A 20,807-nucleotide genomic window follows, 5' to 3' on the forward strand; every position below is an offset into this window, starting at 1 on the left:
TCGATTGTTATTCATTAAATCAGAGACTTTGTGGGGTGAATTTTGTGTGTCTCTGTCGCATTCTTTTTGATTTCTACAGTTCCGAAACTGCAAAATAAGAAAAGCCTTTTAGAAGTTTAGATCAAAGGAATCAAAATGACGCTCCATAGCAAGAGCGGTGACGATGAATCTGGCACTCATACTGAGTTTTACGATGATAATGGGATTGCTCATACCACACCGAGGCTGCTGAAAAAAGTTAACTACGCAGAGATTGAGAATGGTTACGATTATATCGAGGAATCTGATACGAATTCTGGAGGAACAGCCGCCGTTGGTGCTAACTATTCAGATACCGGTACTGGTAGGCGTCGTGGTAGGCGTCCCGGTCAGAGGAACAAGAGGGTTCGTGATGATGACGACGATGATGACGTTTCGTTCCACGAGGAAGATGTAGACGATGATGACGATGACGACGACGATGTTGATGACGGCGATGAGTATATCGACCCAGCAGATGATCGCAAACGGATAGCGAGAAGAAGAGATAAAAATTTCATTGTCAAGGACGATGAGGATGGATCTGATGGGAATGAAGATTATAGTATCAAGGAAGAGGATCTGGATGAAGATGAAGATGATGGAGATGAGGATGAAGAGGATGACGATGGTACTGTGAGACGTGGAAGAAGACCAAAACGGTCTGCAGCAAGAAGTACGCGTAGGGAACAGCCTCCTCGGAAGTTAAGGCCGCATAGAACCAGATCGTCTCGTGTTGTAGATGACGATGAAGACGACGATGATACGGTAGGTAGCGGTCGTCATAGATCGGCAAGTGCACGTACTAGAGAAGCGCTTACACTTGAGGACGAAATTAGAGAATTACAGGAGGACAGTCCTATCAGAGAGAAAAGGTCTTTGAGAGAACGTACAAAACCAGTAAATTACACGATCCCACCACCTTTGTCTGAAAATCAAATTGGTGCTATGGAAGCTACTTCGGTGCCAGGAATACCTCCAGGAACACTTCCATACCAATCATCCGTTTATCAGTCCCCAAGAGGTAAACGTGGTTTACATTCGGGTCAAAGTTTTGGACCTATTAGAAGGTTATTCCCTACCGGTGGTCCATTTGGTGGAAACGATGTTACGGCGATATTTGGTAAAAACGTTCAATTCTACAACTCTAATCCAAACGCTCTAAACGAACAGTCAAACAAATTTTTGGATTCTGATTCATCCGATGACGAAATCTTAGCTTTGGGTATGAAACCGAAACCAAAGGATCCATCAAAACAAAAGAAGAAAAAGAAACCGGAAATTGCAGATTTGGACCCACTTGGTGTCGATATGAACATTAATTTTGATGATGTCGGTGGTCTAGATAACTACATTGACCAATTAAAGGAGATGGTGGCATTGCCATTGTTGTACCCAGAACTTTATCAAAACTTCAATATTACTCCACCTCGTGGTGTCTTGTTCCATGGCCCACCAGGTACAGGTAAGACTTTGATGGCTAGAGCATTGGCCGCAAGTTGCTCAAATGAGAAGAGAAAGATCACTTTCTTCATGAGGAAGGGTGCTGACATTCTTTCCAAATGGGTTGGTGAAGCTGAAAGACAATTAAGGTTATTGTTTGAAGAAGCAAAGAAACATCAACCGGCAATCATTTTCTTTGATGAAATTGATGGGTTGGCTCCAGTTAGATCTTCCAAACAGGAACAAATCCATGCCAGTATCGTGTCGACAATGTTGGCATTGATGGATGGTATGGATAATAGAGGTCAGATTATTATAATCGGTGCTACGAATAGACCAGATGCAGTGGATCCTGCTTTAAGAAGACCAGGTAGATTTGACCGTGAGTTCTATTTCCCTCTACCAGACTTGAAGGCTAGAGATAAAATTTTGCATATTCACACCAAGAAATGGAATCCACCTATTTCAGATCAATTTATTTCAAAGCTAGCCTCCTTAACTAAAGGATACGGTGGTGCTGACTTAAGAGCACTTTGTACAGAAGCATCTTTGATCAGTATCCAAAGAAAGTTTCCACAAATCTATAAAAGTGAAGAAAAGCTAAAGATTGATCCTAAATCAGTTAGAGTCAAGGCTAGAGACTTCATGCTTGCACTAGAAAAGATTGTACCATCATCTGCTAGAGCTACTGGCTCTACAGCGCAGCCTTTACCAAAATATGTTGAACCGCTCCTCGCTCAACAATTTATTAACGTCAAGGATCAGCTCAACTTACTACTACCCAAGCAAAGCACAAAATTGAAATCGGGTTCCTCCATTATTCAATATTACTTAGAAAATGAGGATCTTGAGGATTCTGATGACGAAGAAGGTACTGGATTCGATAAGCATGAATTTTTAAAACTTATCAAGAAATCTCGTGTCTGCAAACCGAAACTTTTGATCACAGGCCCGCCCGGTAACGGGTTACAATATATCGCTTCCGCCACACTACACTTTTTGGAAGATTACAATATTCAAATGCTTGACATTCCTACCTTGGTATCGGAGAGTAGTAGAACGATGGAAGCAGCACTTGTACAAACATTCGCGGAGGCTAAGAAGCGTCAACCCTCTGTAATTTGCATACCAAACTTAGAATTATGGCTCCAAGCCTGTCCCCAAAGTTGTCTCATCACTTTAACCACTCTTTTCAGATCATTGCAGAGTAATGAAAACGTGGTTTTACTAGCTATCGCTGACGGCTTATCTCGCGCTGAAATTGAGGACGGTCCACTTGCAATGTTTTCCTTTGGGCCCAACATAGTGAACATTAACGAACCCTCCCCTCATCAAAGGTTTATGTATTTCAAAACCGTAGCTGATCTTATTAAGATGAAACCGACTCAATACATTGAATCGAGGAAAAGGAAGAAGCCACTTCCAAAATTACCTGTCGTCGAAACCTCACAGGAAATAGATGAGAATGGCAGACTTTTAACAGAAGAGGAGAAATTGAGACTGGAATTGAAAAAGTTCCAACACCAAGACATGAAATTAAAGAACACCTTGAAAATAAAGCTTTCTGGTTTAATGGATCTTTTCAAGAATCGTTACAAGAGGTTCAGGAAACCTCCTATTGATGATACGTTCTTGATTCACTTATTTGAGCCTGAAACCTTTGCTGCCAACCAAGGCTGGCAACCTGCTTATGTAAAGGACGGCGATATGATTCTCGAAGTTGCTACTGGTAGAAAATTCTATAACATGGATTTGGATATTATCGAAGAGAGATTATGGAATGGTTATTACTCTGAGCCGAAACAATTCCTAAAAGATATCGAGTTGATTTATCTTGATGCTACCACATCAGCGGACAGAGAAAGAGTAATAAAGGCATCTGAAATGTTTGCTAATGCACAAGTCGGCATCGAAGATATCTCGCAACCAGAATTTGTTGCAGAATGCAAAGCCACACGCCAAAGAGAACTTCTAAGACAAGAATTATTTATAAAGGAAAAAAGTGAACGAGTGGATAAGGAACAACAAATACTTTTGCAGAACAATCCAACTCAAACTGATTCGATCGCTACAGTTGAACTAACTACCGCCTCAGGAAACCAAGTGCAGTCTCAGGCTCAATTAGATGCGGGTACACTAGATCTAGGTGAAACGTCTCAAGTAGAGCCATTCACAACACAGCCTGTGAACTTTGGAACCAATGATGCTGATTTGGCAAAAACGGACACTGTTCAAGATTATTCGGAGAGCAGGCTTACCAATGCGGAAAATGGCTTTGCTCAGACTAGTCACAATAATTCGCATTTAACTGTTGATACTGAAGATGCAACTAATAAGGAGCAGGAAAAGCAACCACCGAGCGTCACTGAAGCTGAAGTAGAACCAGAAGCTCAATCAGAACCAGAACCAGAGTCAGAACCAGAGTCAGAATTAGAACCAGAACCAGAATTCGTCTACGATGAATCTAGAGCTCTCTCTTTGATCTCTGCTCTGGAAAAAAATACACAAAACTTCACAGTAGAGAAACTAGAAGAAGTTTATGCATCCATAGCCAACGTCATCTGGAACAATAGACTTTCATGGGACAAAACGGATGCTCTCGATCAGTTAGAAGGGCTTATCAAGACTTTATAAAAGAATTTCTGTTTATAGAATTATGGATTTTAACTAAACTTCAACTCATTTAACTATTTACAAGTGCATCAATTTCAGAACAGGCATCTAACAACTCGTAATCATTACCGTGTTGAGAGAATACTTGAATACCAAATGCGTGCCCTGCCGGTACAGTCATTGTTGGAAGCCCACATAATGACATGGGCATTGTGAATATGTCATTTATGTATGTATTCAAAGGGTTTTTATTCTCCTCGCTCACAACTTCATCATAGGTAGTAGGAAATGAAGTTGAGGTTAGGGACAACATGATATCAACGCCGTCTTTATTAACAGAGTTCCCACTTAACACATTTGGGAACCTGAAAGCCCGATCAAAGTCATTTATTAGTTGGACTCTTAGCTTTTGAGCTTTAATGTAGTTGTTCTTAAAGGACTCTGAGCATAAGTTGTAATTTCCCAAGATGATTCTGTTTTGAACTTCCGGTCCGAATGCCGACCTTGTTGGTGTAAATAAAGTACCATCTTCAACATCGGATTCTGCTCTATAACCGTACCGGACACCATCATATCTGGAAAGATTAGACACTGCCTCGGCAGGAGACAACGTGTAATAAATAGATAGTGCATTTTTCACTGATGGAATTGACACAGGATATACCTCATGCCCTTTCTTCATTAAACGTTTAATGATCGCCGTCATGGCAGCTCTAAATTCAGCAGGAACACTTTCCTGAGAAAATTCTTCCGGTATACCTATTCTTAAAGTCTTTCTCTTGGTTGTCAATGAAGTAAACTTGTGTCTCAATTCCTCGCTTAACGAAGTTGGATCTTTCTTGTCATGCTTATCTAACAACGAGAAGACCCTATCAATCATAGACAAATCGTTCGCAAATACCCCTACCGTATCCAAGCTCTGAGCATACGATATAACTCCATGCCTTGAGAGCCTACCATACGACGGCTTGAATCCAAAAGTTGAAGTGTATGAGGCTGGTAACCTTACGGACCCACCTGTGTCAGTTCCTAATGCAAAATCAACAACTCCGGATGCTACTGCAGCAGCAGATCCAGATGACGAACCACCTGCGATAACTCGATCCTTGTGATCAAAGAGCGGGTTGAATGTTGGCCCAAAATGAGAATGTATCCCAGCAGAACCCATACCGAATTCATCCATGTTGGCTTTACCAGCTATCACCGTTCCTGCTTCTAGCAATAACGAAACAACGGTGGCATCAAAAGGCGACATATAGCCATCTAAAATCTTAGAGGCACATGTAGAAGGCATATTCTTGGTGGCTATATTGTCCTTAATGGCGGCCAGGGTATAATTCAACGGTTTATCTGCGGTAGTGTTCTTATCTATTGATTCCAATTGCGACGATGCTCTCTCATTAACATATGTGAAAACATTGTAGCGACTTTGAATCTCCGGTATCTGCTGGAGCCTCGAAAGTGCCGTCTTGATAGACATGATCAGTAGCGAGTGTGTATGGTCAATTAAAAGAGAATTAGAGTAAGTCACTCCATTTTCACTTCCCAATGTAATATATTGTAGTGTATTGATTGAAAAGAACTAAATTCGATTCTAAGGTTTCATATCTATGAAACTTATTAACTATTGAACAGTTAAAGATCACAACCCGATTAGGGACCGATATATGGGACATACTAGCGCACATTCATAACTAGAGACCGGGAATAACTCATGGCTGTTGAAATAATCGATCTATCTACTGAGGTGGAACAATTAGGGTTACAAGGCGATACAGGGAAAGAAGTGTATGAGACCAGTGATGTTGAAGAAACACCAGACCAAGTAGTGATTACCGAGGCAAATGAAGATATAATTGAGGAGGAAATACCTAAGGTTCAAGAGAATAACGAAAGGTTCGAGCATTCTGTGCTAAGTTCGGAGGATACCGATTTTTCAGGAAAACTATACGCACTGCCGACGTATAATATCAGACATATAAATGAAACAAGAAGGCAGAGGCTGGCAAGGATACGGAGGGAGCTCCTTGAGATAGAGCAGGATTCCGAGGAGGATGGTTCCTCAAACGAATTACAGAACTTGAAGCAATTGTATGAAACGTTGGCTCAGTCTACGGAAAGTACAATGGAAAACATACAAAGCCAATTGGTCATAGCATCAGACGAGGATACAGAAAATGAGGTTACACTTCCAAACATCAGGATAGAAATCAACCAATTGAAGCAGCTGGAGGATATTGAGCATAAGATTTCCATATTGGAGTCACAAATCGGACCCTCGAATACGAATAAATCGATAACGTCAATCATCAATGAACTTCACAGAGAGATTAATATCCTCAAGTTGGATGAACCGACGTTGACTGGATTCCAAAATAAAATGAAAGAGATAAGTGATCAGTATGACCAGTCGATCATCGGAAGGAGAGCTCAGAAAGACCCAAATCTATCTACTGATATCGAAAGGAAGTTAAAATCTACAGAATCTAAGGTCAATGACATTTACGATAAGTATAACATCTTAAACAAGTACTCGGAAGTGATTCCACAAATCACAGAACGTGTACAGTCGCTAAACGTTCTACATACCTCTGTGAATGACATGAACGATACGGTATCTGAGATTAACGATCATATGTCTTCAGTTCATTCTCAGATCGAAAAATGGTCATCGCTCTTAGAATCCACGTCACGACAGCTTACCGACAGAGAACAATCCTTCAAGCGGACTAGGCATCAACTAGAGTTACAGCTCAACGATCTAGAGGTGAGAATAGGTAAATTGAGTGGCCAATAGCGTTTCTATGGATAGTTAATACTAGTAGTCAGTAGCCTTTTTTTTTATAGCTCATCTCTTCGCATTGTTAAAAGTGCACAAGAATCATAATTCGTAATCTTTAGCAAAGAACACCTTTTAAGTTGACTTTAACACAAGAAGATCAACGTAAAGCCCATATTGGAAAACCGTTACAGTCGTTATACTGTAGTTTGGCTATAGGGTTGATAATATTAATCTTTGTACAGGATGAGTACGACTTATTCAGTCCATTCCGTGGGCTCTTATATGAAGGCGATGGAAGTAATGGTTTCAGCAGCTCAGGCATTCCCTCATCTAGATACAAGCACAATCCCTAAGGTCGATGAGGAATTGAAGAAGGGTACTAAGCGTAGTGATAATAGAAATAAATTGTTGGTAACTTCTCAGGATAGGAATGAATGGGATGATATATTTGAAGAGTTTGCAAACCTTTCATCTGATAACTTACAATCGTTGATTACATCCAATCATTCAGCTTCTAATGCACAAGCACAAGTATACAAAGAGCTATTCAGACTACTTGATAATGTTGATTCTGATTTCCCTCGAGATCAACTACTACAGCAGTTGATCGAGTTGTTGAGGAACAATGAAAATACTGGAACTGCGGACCAAGATCTCTTCGATTACCTAGGTGCTGAAAACATCGAGCTGATATCGTTTCTAATTGAGAATCAAGAGATATTGAAACACACTCCGATTGAACATATGTCTAATTCGGATACTTACGAGGGAAACCGATTCATGACCGAAGAGGACATGAGAAGACAAGTCCTCAAGAATAGGGAAAAAGGTAAAAACGCTAAATTGGCTACTGCACAAAGAAAAGTAAAGTATCCACATGTCTTTAGACAGTCGGAGGATGCTGGATCGTCAATGCTTTCTTTTGCAGGTCAAAAATTTGCATTACCAGCTGGAAGCATGAGATATACTTTCCAAACACATGAAGAGATAACAATTCCATGCGCTGTACCGAAAAGAAAATTCGATATTCCATTGGTCAAAGTCAGTGATTTGGATGAATACTGCCGTAAAGTATTCGAGTATGATTATTTGAATAAGGTACAGTCCTTGGTTTACCCGGTAGCGTACAATACAAATGGTAACATGTTGATCTGCGCTCCAACTGGTGCAGGTAAAACCGATATTGCTTTATTGACTATATTAAATACAATCAAACAATTCTCCGTCATAAATGAAGAAGGCGGGTTTGACATTGAATATGATGATTTCAAAATTATCTACGTGGCTCCACTTAAGGCTTTAGCAGCTGAAATCACTGACAAGTTTGCTCGTAAGCTATCCGTGTTTGATGTCAAGGTTCGTGAACTTACAGGTGATATGCAACTAACGAAGCGAGAGATTCTTGAAACTCAAGTCATTGTTACAACACCTGAAAAATGGGATGTGGTCACACGTAAAGCAAGTGGTGACAATGACCTTACTTCAAAGGTGAAATTATTAATTTTAGACGAAGTTCATTTATTACATGAAGATAGAGGGTCAGTCATTGAAAGTTTGGTGGCACGTACTTTAAGACAGGTAGAAAGTTCGCAGACCATGATCCGTATCTTAGGTTTATCTGCTACCTTACCGAATTTCGTAGATGTTGCTGATTTCTTAGGTGTAAACAGGAATGTCGGGATGTTCTATTTCGACCAGTCTTTTAGGCCCAAAGCGTTAGAACAACATTTGATTGGTTGCAGAGGAAAAGCAGGAAGTAAGCAATGTAGAGAAAATACCGATAAAGTTGCCTACGAGAAGGCCGTAGAAATGATGAAACTTGGTAATCAAGTGATGATCTTTGTGCATTCAAGAAAGGATACTGTAAAAACTGCCAGAACACTTATAAGTATGGCAAGAGACAATTATGAGATGGATTTATTCACAAGTAACGATGCTTCCGTAACAATATTTCAAAAGGAACTTTCCAAACATAAAGATAAAGATCTTAAGGAGTTATTCCAATCAGGGTTTGGTGTTCACCACGCCGGTATGTCACGTTCAGATCGTAATATAACAGAAAAAATGTTCAAAAGCGGAGCCGTAAATGTACTTGTTTGTACAGCTACATTAGCTTGGGGTGTCAATTTACCTGCTGATTGTGTCATTATCAAGGGAACCCAGGTTTATGACTCCAAGAAAGGTGGTTACACTGATCTTGGAATTTCAGATGTTATTCAGATCTTCGGTCGTGCTGGTAGACCAGGGTTTGGTTCTGATTATGGTACTGCTTACTTATGTACTTCAAACGACCGTTTAGATCATTATGTCGACCTAATCACGCAACAACATCCTATTGAATCAAGACTAGGTGCTAAGGTTGTCGACAACTTGAATGCCGAAATATCTCTTGGAACAGTCACGAACGTTGAGGAAGGTGTGAAGTGGTTAGGATATACTTACATGTTTGTCAGGATGAAACAGAATCCTTTTACTTATGGTATTGATTGGGAAGAGATCCGAAATGATCCGCAATTGTACGAGAAGAGAAGACAAATCATCATAACAGCCGCCCGTCGTCTACATTCTCTACAAATGATTGTTTTCGATGAAGTTTCAATGCATTTCATTCCAAAGGATTTGGGAAGAATTGCTTCCGAGTTTTATTTACTTAATGAGTCTGTCGAAATCTTTAACCAAGTTGCTAATCCAAGGGCTACTGAAGCAGATGTGTTAGCCATGATTAGTATGAGCAGCGAATTCGATTCCATCAAGTTCAGAGAAGAAGAATCTAATGAATTAAATAAACTTCTTGACTGTGCCGTTGAATGTCAGATTTCTGGGGACGTCGACAGTTCACCTGGTAAGACAAATATTCTTCTACAAGCGTATGTTTCTCAAAGCAGAATTAATGACTCTGCACTAAATTCAGATGCAAATTACATTGCTCAGAATTCTGCAAGAATATGTAGGGCATTACTTCTAATTGGTATTAATAGAAGATGGGGCACGTTTTCAAAAGTTATGCTAGATATATGCAAGTCCATCGAAAAGAGAATGTGGGCATTTGATCATCCATTATGTCAATTTGACTTACCAGATACGATATTGAGGAACATCAAGGCAAAGAACCCCAGTATGGAAATGCTCTTAGATATGGACGCTGCCGAGTTAGCAGATCTTGTTCACAACCAAAAGATGGGTGGGAAGTTATATCGTATAATATCTCGTTTCCCAAGAGTAGACATAGACGCAGAGATTTTCCCGATAACAACAAATGTGATGAGGGTCCATATATCATTATTACCAAACTTTGAATGGGATTATCATGTACACGGCGATGCTCAATTCTTCTGGGTATTTGTGGAAGAATCCAATCAATCGAGTATTTTACATTTCGAGAAGTTCATATTAAACAAGAGGCAACTAAGTAATCCACACGAAATGGATTTCATGATTCCATTATCAGACCCACTGCCACCTCAAGTTATTGTCAAAGTTGTATCAGATACTTGGATCGGCTGTGAAAGCGCTCATACTATTTCTTTCCAGCACTTAATTAGACCTCACAATGAAACTTTACAAACAAGGTTACAAAAACTTAATCCGCTACCAACCTCTGCTTTGAAAAACCCATTGGTCGAGTCTATTTATCCCTTCAAATATTTCAATCCAATGCAAACAATGGTGTTCCATACATTATACCATTCCAACGTCAGTACGTTTGTTGGTTCCCCTACGGGGTCAGGTAAAACCGTCGTGGCAGAATTGGCCATTTGGCATGCATTCAGGGACTATCCTGGTAGTAAGGTTGTATATATCGCACCAATGAAGGCACTTGTGAGGGAAAGAGTGAATGATTGGAGAAAAAGAATCACTCCTGTCACTGGTGATAGGATAGTTGAATTGACTGGTGATTCCGTACCTGATCCTCAGGACATTAAAGATGCAACCATTGTCATTACAACACCAGAAAAGTTTGATGGTATTTCTCGTAACTGGCAAACCCGTAAGTTTGTGCAAAACGTTTCGTTGATCATTATGGATGAAATTCACTTACTTGCAAGTGATCGTGGTCCTATCTTAGAAATGATTGTAAGTCGTATGAATTATGTTTCCTCACAAACGAAAAAACCTATTAGATTGTTGGGTATGTCAACCGCTGTTTCAAATGCCTTTGATATGGCAAGCTGGTTAGGTGTTAAAGGAAATGGGTTGTATAATTTTCCCTCCAGTGTTCGTCCTGTGCCCCTAAAGATGTATATCGATGGATTCCCAGATAACCTAAACTTCTGTCCTTTAATGAAAACGATGAATAAGCCGGCTTTCATGGCCATTAAACAGCACTCACCGGAAAAACCTGTTCTACTATTTGTTGCCTCTCGTCGTCAAACTAGATTAACAGCTTTAGACCTAATTCATCTCTGTGGTATGGAAGACAACCCACGTAGATTCTTACACATAGACGATGAAGAAGAATTGCAGTATTATATTTCCAAAGTATCAGATGATACTTTAAAATTATCTCTTCAATTCGGCATTGGCTTACATCATGCTGGTTTGATAGAAAGCGATAGAGCAATCTCGCATGAACTCTTCCTAAGAAGTAAAATACAAATTCTCGTTGCTACTTCAACTTTAGCTTGGGGTGTTAACCTTCCTGCCCATTTAGTCATCATTAAAGGTACACAATTTTTCGATGCAAAGATCGAAGGTTACAGAGATATGGACTTAACAGATATATTGCAAATGATGGGTAGAGCAGGGAGACCCGCTTATGATACTTCAGGTACCGCTATTGTGTACACAAAGGAATCAAAAAAAATGTTCTACAAACATTTCCTAAACGTTGGGTTCCCCGTTGAATCATCTTTACACAAAGTGCTTGATGATCACATGGGTGCTGAAATAGCATCTGGTACTATATCGACTAAACAAGAGGCTCTTGACTTTTTGAATTGGACTTTCCTTTTCAGGAGAGCTCATCATAATCCTACTTATTATGGAATCAATGATGATACTAGTACTTCTGGTATCAATAAGTACTTAAGCGACTTAGTGAACAACACTCTTGATAATTTGAAAGAATCTAGATGTGTGGAGATTTATGGTACAAATATCTACTCAACACCATATTTGAGTATCTCCTCCTATTACTACATTTCGCATAAAACCATCCGTTCGCTTTTGAAACAAATCAACTCTAACGCATCGTTCCAAGATGTTCTAAAATGGTTATCACTTGCTGTTGAATATAACGAACTTCCAGTGAGAAACGGTGAAATAATCATGAATGTAGAAATGTCTGCACAGTCAAGGTATTCTATCGAATCTACCTTCATTGACGAATTTGAACTTCCAATGTGGGATCCACACGTGAAGGCTTTCTTATTGTTACAGGCATACCTCAGTCGTGCTGAACTTCCCATTGTTGATTATCATCAAGATACTATTTCGGTACTCGATCAATCTTTGCGTATCTTACAGGCTTATGTTGACGTGGCGGCCGAGCTAGGTTACTTCAACACCGTGATGACTCTGATAAAGGCCATGCAATGTGTGAAGCAAGGGTACTGGTATGAAGACGATCCTATCTCAGCGTTACCTGGAGCTCATTTAAAGAGAGACGACCGTATCGAATTCGGAGATGATGGTTGGCCATTACCTGATAATGGATACAAGATGAGTTTAGACTCTTTAGCAAGACTTCAAGATGACAATGGCGCCAAGAACAAGGTGAAGAATATCATGTCCAGACAGTACCATGTTACACCTGACCATCAAAAACGTATGTTGAGGGAAATATCCAGGTTACCCATATTAGACAATATTGTGTTCACTTCTCAGACCAGTAATGAATCATTAGTTCTTAAGGCCACACACCATAACAGGGTACCTAAAGAATTTTCAGTATACTGTGCGAAATATCCAAAGACTCAAAGAGAGCTCTGGTTTGCGATTGCATATCAAAACGATGAACTAATCATGTTGAAAAGATGTCAGCCAAGACTAGGACCCAATGGAAAAGGTTTACTAAGTTTCGACTTTGTTGTACCTGAAGATATTCGCGGTAAAGAATTAGATTTCGTTTTGGTAAGTGATGCTCTTGATATCAAGTACCACCTGAAGCACAAATTGATGGAGTAAGGAACTCTTACATTTTAAACACATATATAAATACATTAATTCTTTTTAATAAAAGTACAACAGTTGGCAAGCAGTTGCCTACACTTCACTCGAAGAAATCGTCTTCTTCTTCTTCGTCGTTGAACTGTTTCTCTGTAGCTTCTTCTTCTACTTGCTCTTCTTCCAACATGACACCCGTACTGTCCTTATTCAATCTCTTACCTTCCAAAATTTGGCTCAAGGACACGGGCAAAGTACCCTCATCCAATTGCTTAGCAACAAGATTACGGAATTCAGTTCTCTTGGCGTCAGTACTATCTAAACCCTTCTTCACTTCTTCAGACAATTCTTTAGCATCTGAAGAGCCAGTTGGATATAACGCAATATATTTACTCAGTCTTGGGAAATTGACAACATAACATAGATCTATCGTACAGTCACGTAACTCGTTTTGAAATCTCTTATTCTCAGGATCAGCAATCACTTTCTTGGACGCTTGCTTGTACCTCCGTAACGCTTTTTTCCGTTCGAAAAACCTCACCATATGATATTTCTTAGCATTTTTACGACCAACCTGCCTCAACTCTGCCTCTTTCAATTCAAACTTCAAACCTTCCAACATACGTTCCTTCTCCACGATTACAGTGTCAGGAAGTACGTCTCTTCTCTTCTGTAGTAGTCTCTCTACGTTTCTTATCTGTTTCTTGATCTTATTCGCTCCAGCACCAATGACACTGGCCAACTGCAACGACGAATCGTGTCTTTGTCTAGGACGTTTAGATTTACCGCTCATATTATCAATGTGGAATATGGTTTACTGCACAGTCTTTGTATCCAGGCCAGCTATTGTCCTGTTACCAACCTATTCAGCTGTACCTCATCTCATCTCATCTCATAGAAGATTCTTTTCAGCTCGAATCAAAGCTTTATTTCTTTTTCTTTGGCAATGAGGTATATGAAGAGACGTGAACAAACAACGAGAGAACTCAAGAAGCGTTGTTGTCCTAGAATACCTACGAAGCAGTAGTACATAAGTATGGTATCGTAATTTTTCGAATTATATATCTGTACGTGTGCACATATTTTATTTATATCCACACAGTAAGATGAAGTTTGCCAGGGAAAATCCCAAGGGTATCTTACAGGTAAAAGGTGCATCCTTTAAACAAGGCATTGCTCCTGGAGGGACGCGGCACCAGCAAACTCTGATCATTTTTTCCACCAATAATTAGGGTATTACAGGATATCAGACGTTTTTTTTGGAGAATTGAAGAGGGCGTGGATGTGTATGTGTTACATGGAATGAGAGAACTGACGCAAAAAGAGAGGGAAGTAAATAGAAGAAGAAGAAGAATAGCACTGGGGCATTCTCGCCCCAGTGTCAGTCCTTCTTCTTCCTGCCGAAAAACCCTCTCTTTTTCTTCGTCTTCTGTTCCTTATTCGCATCAGAAACGGGTGCCTGATACACACCTTGTTGCTGGTACGAATTCGTCGTATTCGTATTCATATTCAAGTTCGATGGGTACCCATGATGGTCGTTCCCATTGCCTGCAACACCACCAGTATACGCCTGGAACCCGGGCCTGACCCTAAACCCGTACTGTGGCGTTTCTAGCTGCTGCGACCAAGTCGGATCTCCAGAGATTGAATACTCAAAGCCTCTAATCGTATCCAACGGACGCTCGTCACGTGACCGCGTGGGGTTAGACACATCAGGTTGCTGGATAGGTTGTCCAAACACGTCCTTCAACTCCCCCGTGGGCACGTGCGACTGTCTGTTCATATTGCCCTGGAACGTGTCTGCTGCTTGCTCGAAGGGCTGCATCTCTTGCACCGCCTCAAGGATAGGATCATGAACCGATGCAGTCCGAACTTTCAAATGCTGACGGTCTTCCTTTGTAATCTTCACTTCGTTTGAACCGGTGGAACCATGGCTGCTCGAATCACCACTACTACGTCTGTTGAAAACACCCATACTGTATTATAACCTTGTATATTAATCCCTTGGACGTTGTTGAACTGAATACAGAGAGGTACTCTCCCCTTTTGATGGAAGTCAATGTTTATGGTCAGGTTCTATTTAAATAGTCTTTTTTCCTATTATAAGATTTTTGTCCAAAAGGCCGAGACTGATGAAGATTTGAATCATGCAATGCGAGAGAGGAATGGAAAAGTTTCGCAAACTCAGCCACTTCGGACGGCTGATAAGTTCAGAAGGTTTGTAGAAAATACGATTGTGTCAATGCGGCATGTATGGAGAAGGCTGGTATTTTTGGATTGTGTGGAAATACGTGTGTTTTTAGATATTGATATATGTTGAGTATATAGTAGTAGTAATAGTTCTAAAATAGAATACTGTACTTGACGATGATGGGGTAAAAAAAGATCAGGGGAAAAGAATTTTTCATGCTTCGGAACAATGCTTGATGATTGCTATTCTGATGACGTTGTATGCATCGAGTAGTTGTGATTCTTCCATGGAAGAATTACAGCATATGCTGATGTTTGGTGTGACTGGTAAGGTTTCTTGTTTTAGAACGATGGTATCTCTTGAGATCAAGATGTTTCCGTCGATTAGTACGGTGTCGACTATGGCTTGTAAGAATATTTCTTCCTTTTCCCAAGATTCCACGAAATGGTCTGAGATACAGTGTTGTTGTTGGTATTGGGATTCTTGGAAGACGGATTCAATGGAGGATCCGAATTTCTGTTGACGTTGAGCGTCGGTGAGTTGGAAATGGAGTACGCTTGAGTCCCGATGCGATGTTACCTCGATGTATCTTAGCAATTCTGTGTCTGTTTGGAACCATTCATGCAATTTGTTCGATAAATAGCGTAATTTTGTCACTGATGAATTGTCCTCGTCCATCATCTGTAGTACAGTGGAGGCTGTTCTCACTGCGTATGGGGGTAATGATGCAGAGAAACAGTATGCATTGGAACCGATACGTTGGTGACGCACCATGACGTTGTCTCCCAGGACGAACCCACCGGAGGACCCGATGGCAGTGGCAAGGGATCCTACGGTGATGTCGATACTGGTGGCACGGTTGATGTTGTAATACTCGGTTAGACCACGACCAGTGGCACCTAGAACACCGATGGAGAAAGTTTCATCGATAAATAATCTGTATTTGTATTTCCTCTTCAATTGGACTAACTCTGGTAGCGGAGCAATTTCACCGGTACGATGGAAGATCCCTTCGGTGACGATGAATTTACGTGGGATCGCAGGTAACTTCTCTTTCTTCTCAGCTTCGTCCAATTCATGCAATAAGTTCTCCAAAGATGCCATGTCGTTGTGTTTGTAGTAATAAACTGTAGATCTACTCAATTGCAATGCGTTTTGGGAACTGACAGAGATCTTATCGTCGGCAACAATGACATCGCCACGCTTTGTGAAAGCTGGGATGACACTTGATGATACACAGAAATCCTGACCGTAGAGAACCGAGTTTTCGGTACCAAAGAACGATGCTAAATCGTATTCCAAATTATAATGAACGTCTTCGTTACCGTAGAACCCTGCAGGCCCACAAGAACCAACACCGTAATTTTTGATAATTTCCTTTGCGATCTCAACGACTCTTGGGTGTTTTGAAAGCTGTAAGAAATTGAATGAACACAAATTGAACGCGGATGCATACGCCTCTTTACCGTTATCACGAGTGATATTGATAACGTTATCAGCACCAGAACCCTCGATTACCGGGATCTTTGCCAATCTCCACTCGTTTCTTTCATCTGGCACCACGATCGGTTCCGGTTCCCATTCTTCAATCAAGTTATCGATCTCTTTCTCACTCAACTTTGGTTGATCCACAGCACCTTTCTTCTTAGGCTTGCTCAAGAAGTAAACGATACTGTAAAGGATCAAGAGAACTTCAACGAACGTTCTATATGGATCATCTTGATGAGATTTTTCAACGTAATCTATCACATAATGAGCACCGGGAATCAATTTGAAGAAAGTAATGAAATAGAACCATAGGTACGAAGCAGAGCTGATCACTGCTGAAGGTACAGGGATACTACTTGGTAAGACTTCAGGGACATTAACGGAATCTATCATCAATACTGGCGTTCTCTTGGTAATTTACAACTATGATTATCTTTGAAATGTCAGAAAAGTATCAAAACAAAATAAATATGATAGATGGTACAAAATCCAGTCTTAAGGTGAAGGGGAAAAGCGATTGGTAGATTTATCGTTCGTTTTAAGAACGGGTTTCTTGGATTCTAAATCGAATCTTCAACAGATATCGAAATTCAGAAACAAAACAAAAAACGGTACGCCCCTGTGTTGTATAGGATAAAGATTCTCACCAACACTGATCAAAAAGCTCTTGTTAGTACCGGTCTCGTGCGATGTGGAACTGGATAACAATTGTTTTCTCTACCTTTCTTTAAATCTATATTGTGTATTTGTATGTTTGTATGTTTGTTCACAATATCTTTAGGCTTTCAAACAGTTTTTATCGAAACTTAGGAACAGAGAGAAAAGAGGGAGCAGTAGCCTCGAAGGGCGCAGGTCTAGAGGATCTAATACAAGGAAAAGCATTAGCAAGACGAATGGGAGTTAGATGACACCAATCAATGGGGCAGTTGCGATGTATTCTTGGTTACATAGTACTTTATTTTTATTTATGGGGATGTACAAACCCAGACACCACATATTACCAACACGGCAATACGGAATCTAGAACTACCGGTCACGTGAAACCCGGGTAATAGTATAAATGACAGGTACGTTCAAAGTGATAACAAACAGCATCGTACTGGGCTGAATGCTGTGTGCTGGGTTTAAATCTTGGTTGTTTTGCGGCAATATCTGCATTATAGGTTGCAAATTGCAGACACAACCTGCAATCCAGACGGCTATAACCTCTCATGCCCTCCTGTAACATAGTATAATATAACATAGCTACCGTAACCATTCAACAGTGTTAGCGTATTGAAATGTGTCAATGTTACCCGGATATACCGGGTAACCTATCGTCTTTTTGCCGCCCCCCTTGAAAATTGAGATCTTGCGACTATAAAAGGGAAAAGGCTAAAAGACGCTAAAGGTATTTTGTACCCCTTCGAGATTACAACGTCAATTCATCTTTACAACTGTTATCCAGTCAAATATAGCACATTGGAGAACACGGTTTCTAGAGATAGATTTGCTAATCGATAGAACCTTTATCGAATTGGAATTTTACTCGTGCCTTTTTTGCTTTAATAAACTTTGAAGTTTTGAAGTCCACCGGTTGTCACAATATAAAGATTTTACTATTATAACTATAATCATAACTATAGCCACACATGAGAACTGCTAGTGTTTTGTGTGCTTTGGCTGGTTGCGCGTCCGCTTTAAGCGTTCAAAATAAGTTACCAGGAAGAACTGCCTTGGATAAAGCAATTGACGCTTTAGGGTTAAGTTCATCTGATGTTTTAAGCTCTCTTCCTAACCATTTGAAGACCGCTTGGAACGAAATGGGGATGTTGTTCCCACAAGAAGCTGGTCAATTGGAGTTTTTATCCAAACCAAGAGGTAAGATTACCAAGCACGATAAGTGGGATTACGTGGTGAAACCAGAGAGTTTCGTTTCTACTGCAAACGTTAACAACGATAACGTTGGGAACTACCAATTGCGTGTGAAGAAGATTAAGGACCCTAAGGTCTTGGGTGTGGACCCAGATGTTAAGCAATACTCTGGTTATTTGGACGTTGAAGATGAGGATAAGCATTTCTTTTATTGGTTCTTTGAATCCAGAAACGATCCAAAGAATGACCCTATCATTCTTTGGTTGAACGGTGGCCCTGGTTGTTCTTCTTTGACCGGTTTGTTCTTCGAATTGGGTCCATCTTCTGTTGGTGAAGAGATTAAACCAATTTACAACCCACATTCTTGGAATAGTAACGCTTCTGTGATCTTTTTGGATCAACCAGTTAACGTTGGTTACTCTTATTCTTCCTCTGAAGGTGTCTCAAACACCGTTGCTGCCGGTAAAGACGTTTACGCATTCTTGCAATTGTTCTTCCAACAATTCCCAGAGTACGCATCGGGCCAAGATTTCCATATCGCTGGTGAATCTTATGCTGGTCATTATATCCCAGTGTTCGCTACTGAAATTTTATCTCATCCAACTGAAGAACGTTCTTTCAACTTGACTTCTGTTCTTATCGGTAACGGTCTAACCGATCCATTAAGCCAATATCCATACTACGAACCAATGGCTTGTGGTGAAGGTGGTGAACCATCCGTATTGGAACCAGAACAATGTGACAATATGTTGGAAACTTTACCAAGATGTCTAAACTTGATCCAATCCTGTTACGAATACGAATCCGTTTGGTCTTGTGTTCCAGCCTCCATCTATTGTAATAACGCTCAAATGGGTCCTTATCAAAGTACTGGTAAGAACGTTTACGATATTCGTAAAGAATGTCAAGGTGAATTGTGTTACGATGAAATGAAATACATGGACGAATATTTGAACTTGGATTTCGTTAAGGAAGCCGTTGGTGCTGAAGTTGACAACTATGAATCGTGTAACTTCGACATTAACAGAAACTTCTTATTTGCAGGTGATTGGATGAAACCATACCACAAGCACGTTACCGAATTGTTGGAACAAGATCTTCCAGTTCTAATTTACGCAGGTGACAAGGATTTCATCTGTAACTGGTTGGGTAACCAAGCTTGGACCAACTTATTGCCATATAAGGATGCCGAAGAATTTGCTAAACAACCAGTTAAGAATTGGGTTACTTCTGTTGGTAAGAAGGCCGGTAAGGTTAAGAACTTTGACAAGTTCACCTTCCTAAGAGTATACGGTGCTGGACACATGGTACCATTCGACCAACCAGAAAATGCTTTGGATATGGTTAATGACTGGGTTAACGGTAAGTTTGACTTCGAGCATTAGGCTTTGCCAAGCTTCCTCCATTGAGTCATTATCACTTTGTCCAATAAACTTTACACTAAAAAAGAACCAATCTTAGTAAATATATGTAAAAACGTGTATGCATATATTCTAATTCACTCTATATTATTACTATAAACCAGCTTCTCGGCCCTTAACCTACAGCCTTGCATCGTCTCTGCTCTTTACTCATTCCTTCCCCTGTGTACTTTATAATCATCTGATCGTAGATCTATATTTGAAATAAAGAATTGTTAAAACTGAAACTCATCCATCTCAAAGGAATGACCATAAAAGTTGTAAATTTATGTAAAATATCGGCATTGATAACAGCATATAGACGCCAGAACTGATCATTACAACAATGGCTACACAGCAAAATAAGAATAGAGTGTATATCCTTTTGCAATACGTATTGGCAGCATTGGTGCTTATTGCTGCTGTTGAGTATTTCAAATATAAAACGCGTATCTCCTACGAATGGTTCCATTGCACAGTACAATCCGAAGAGCTCTTTGATCATCCAGAAGGATCACCTCTGAAACTATGGGCTATTGGAGGTCCATCATGTGACAAGAGAGGTGAGCTGAAGACTATTATGAAGCGTATTACAATGGATTTTGATCCAAATGTGGAACCAGTCAAGTTCTGTATTGTGGAAGACACTAAGGTGAAATCCATCCATTACCCAATAGAAGACGGTAACAAAGGTGACCCAGGTTACATCTCATTCGTTGGGTACGAGCGTGACTCCGATGTTGTAGAACAAGCCTGCGCTTCTTATGCTGCAACCGTCTTCAATTTATAGTTTTATTTATACAATGAAATAACTGACCAAAAAGAAAAAATAGTGGAAACGATAATTGTTTACTGTGCATCTCTCCATAATATAATGATACATATCTTTGAAACGGTTTATTTACAATGGACT

At 40.2% G+C, this 20,807-nt stretch overlaps 9 protein-coding genes across 9 annotated transcripts; 5 read left to right on the forward strand and 4 right to left on the reverse strand.

Moving 5' to 3' along the window:
- Positions 1 to 135: 135 nt before the first annotated feature.
- Positions 136 to 4,095, forward strand: YTA7 (chromatin segregase YTA7; the record flags this gene model as incomplete). Its single annotated transcript, XM_451429.1, has 1 exon — positions 136 to 4,095. One exon carries the CDS (start codon positions 136 to 138, stop codon positions 4,093 to 4,095), a length of 3,960 nt encoding a protein of 1,319 aa, XP_451429.1.
- A 49-nt stretch (positions 4,096 to 4,144) lies between these two features.
- Positions 4,145 to 5,554, reverse strand: HER2 (glutamyl-tRNA(Gln) amidotransferase subunit HER2; the record flags this gene model as incomplete). The annotated part of the gene is made up of 1 exon (XM_451430.1): positions 4,145 to 5,554. The coding sequence occupies one exon, from the start codon at positions 5,552 to 5,554 to the stop codon at positions 4,145 to 4,147; it is 1,410 nt and encodes a 469-aa protein (XP_451430.1).
- Positions 5,555 to 5,788: 234 nt separating this feature from the next.
- Positions 5,789 to 6,871, forward strand: JNM1 (Jnm1p; the record flags this gene model as incomplete). The annotated part of the gene is made up of 1 exon (XM_451431.1): positions 5,789 to 6,871. One exon carries the CDS (start codon positions 5,789 to 5,791, stop codon positions 6,869 to 6,871), a length of 1,083 nt encoding a protein of 360 aa, XP_451431.1.
- A 228-nt stretch (positions 6,872 to 7,099) lies between these two features.
- SLH1 (RNA helicase) lies at positions 7,100 to 12,982 on the forward strand (the record flags this gene model as incomplete). The annotated part of the gene is made up of 1 exon (XM_451432.1): positions 7,100 to 12,982. One exon carries the CDS (start codon positions 7,100 to 7,102, stop codon positions 12,980 to 12,982), a length of 5,883 nt encoding a protein of 1,960 aa, XP_451432.1.
- An 85-nt stretch (positions 12,983 to 13,067) lies between these two features.
- On the reverse strand, positions 13,068 to 13,754 carry EFG1 (Efg1p; the record flags this gene model as incomplete). Its single annotated transcript, XM_451433.1, has 1 exon — positions 13,068 to 13,754. The coding sequence occupies one exon, from the start codon at positions 13,752 to 13,754 to the stop codon at positions 13,068 to 13,070; it is 687 nt and encodes a 228-aa protein (XP_451433.1).
- A 588-nt stretch (positions 13,755 to 14,342) lies between these two features.
- Positions 14,343 to 14,936, reverse strand: KLLA0_A09933g (DUF2406 domain-containing protein; the record flags this gene model as incomplete). The annotated part of the gene is made up of 1 exon (XM_451434.1): positions 14,343 to 14,936. The coding sequence occupies one exon, from the start codon at positions 14,934 to 14,936 to the stop codon at positions 14,343 to 14,345; it is 594 nt and encodes a 197-aa protein (XP_451434.1).
- A 429-nt stretch (positions 14,937 to 15,365) lies between these two features.
- On the reverse strand, positions 15,366 to 17,033 carry LCB1 (serine C-palmitoyltransferase LCB1; the record flags this gene model as incomplete). The annotated part of the gene is made up of 1 exon (XM_451435.1): positions 15,366 to 17,033. The coding sequence occupies one exon, from the start codon at positions 17,031 to 17,033 to the stop codon at positions 15,366 to 15,368; it is 1,668 nt and encodes a 555-aa protein (XP_451435.1).
- Positions 17,034 to 18,271: 1,238 nt separating this feature from the next.
- PRC1 (carboxypeptidase C PRC1) lies at positions 18,272 to 19,879 on the forward strand (the record flags this gene model as incomplete). The annotated part of the gene is made up of 1 exon (XM_451436.1): positions 18,272 to 19,879. One exon carries the CDS (start codon positions 18,272 to 18,274, stop codon positions 19,877 to 19,879), a length of 1,608 nt encoding a protein of 535 aa, XP_451436.1.
- Positions 19,880 to 20,240: 361 nt separating this feature from the next.
- Positions 20,241 to 20,684, forward strand: LIP1 (sphingosine N-acyltransferase subunit LIP1; the record flags this gene model as incomplete). The annotated part of the gene is made up of 1 exon (XM_451437.1): positions 20,241 to 20,684. One exon carries the CDS (start codon positions 20,241 to 20,243, stop codon positions 20,682 to 20,684), a length of 444 nt encoding a protein of 147 aa, XP_451437.1.
- Between the last annotated feature and the right edge of the window lie 123 nt (positions 20,685 to 20,807).

Source organism: Kluyveromyces lactis, assembly GCF_000002515.2.
Source record: "Kluyveromyces lactis strain NRRL Y-1140 chromosome A complete sequence".
NCBI classification, from domain to species: Eukaryota; Fungi; Ascomycota; class Saccharomycetes; order Saccharomycetales; family Saccharomycetaceae; genus Kluyveromyces; species Kluyveromyces lactis.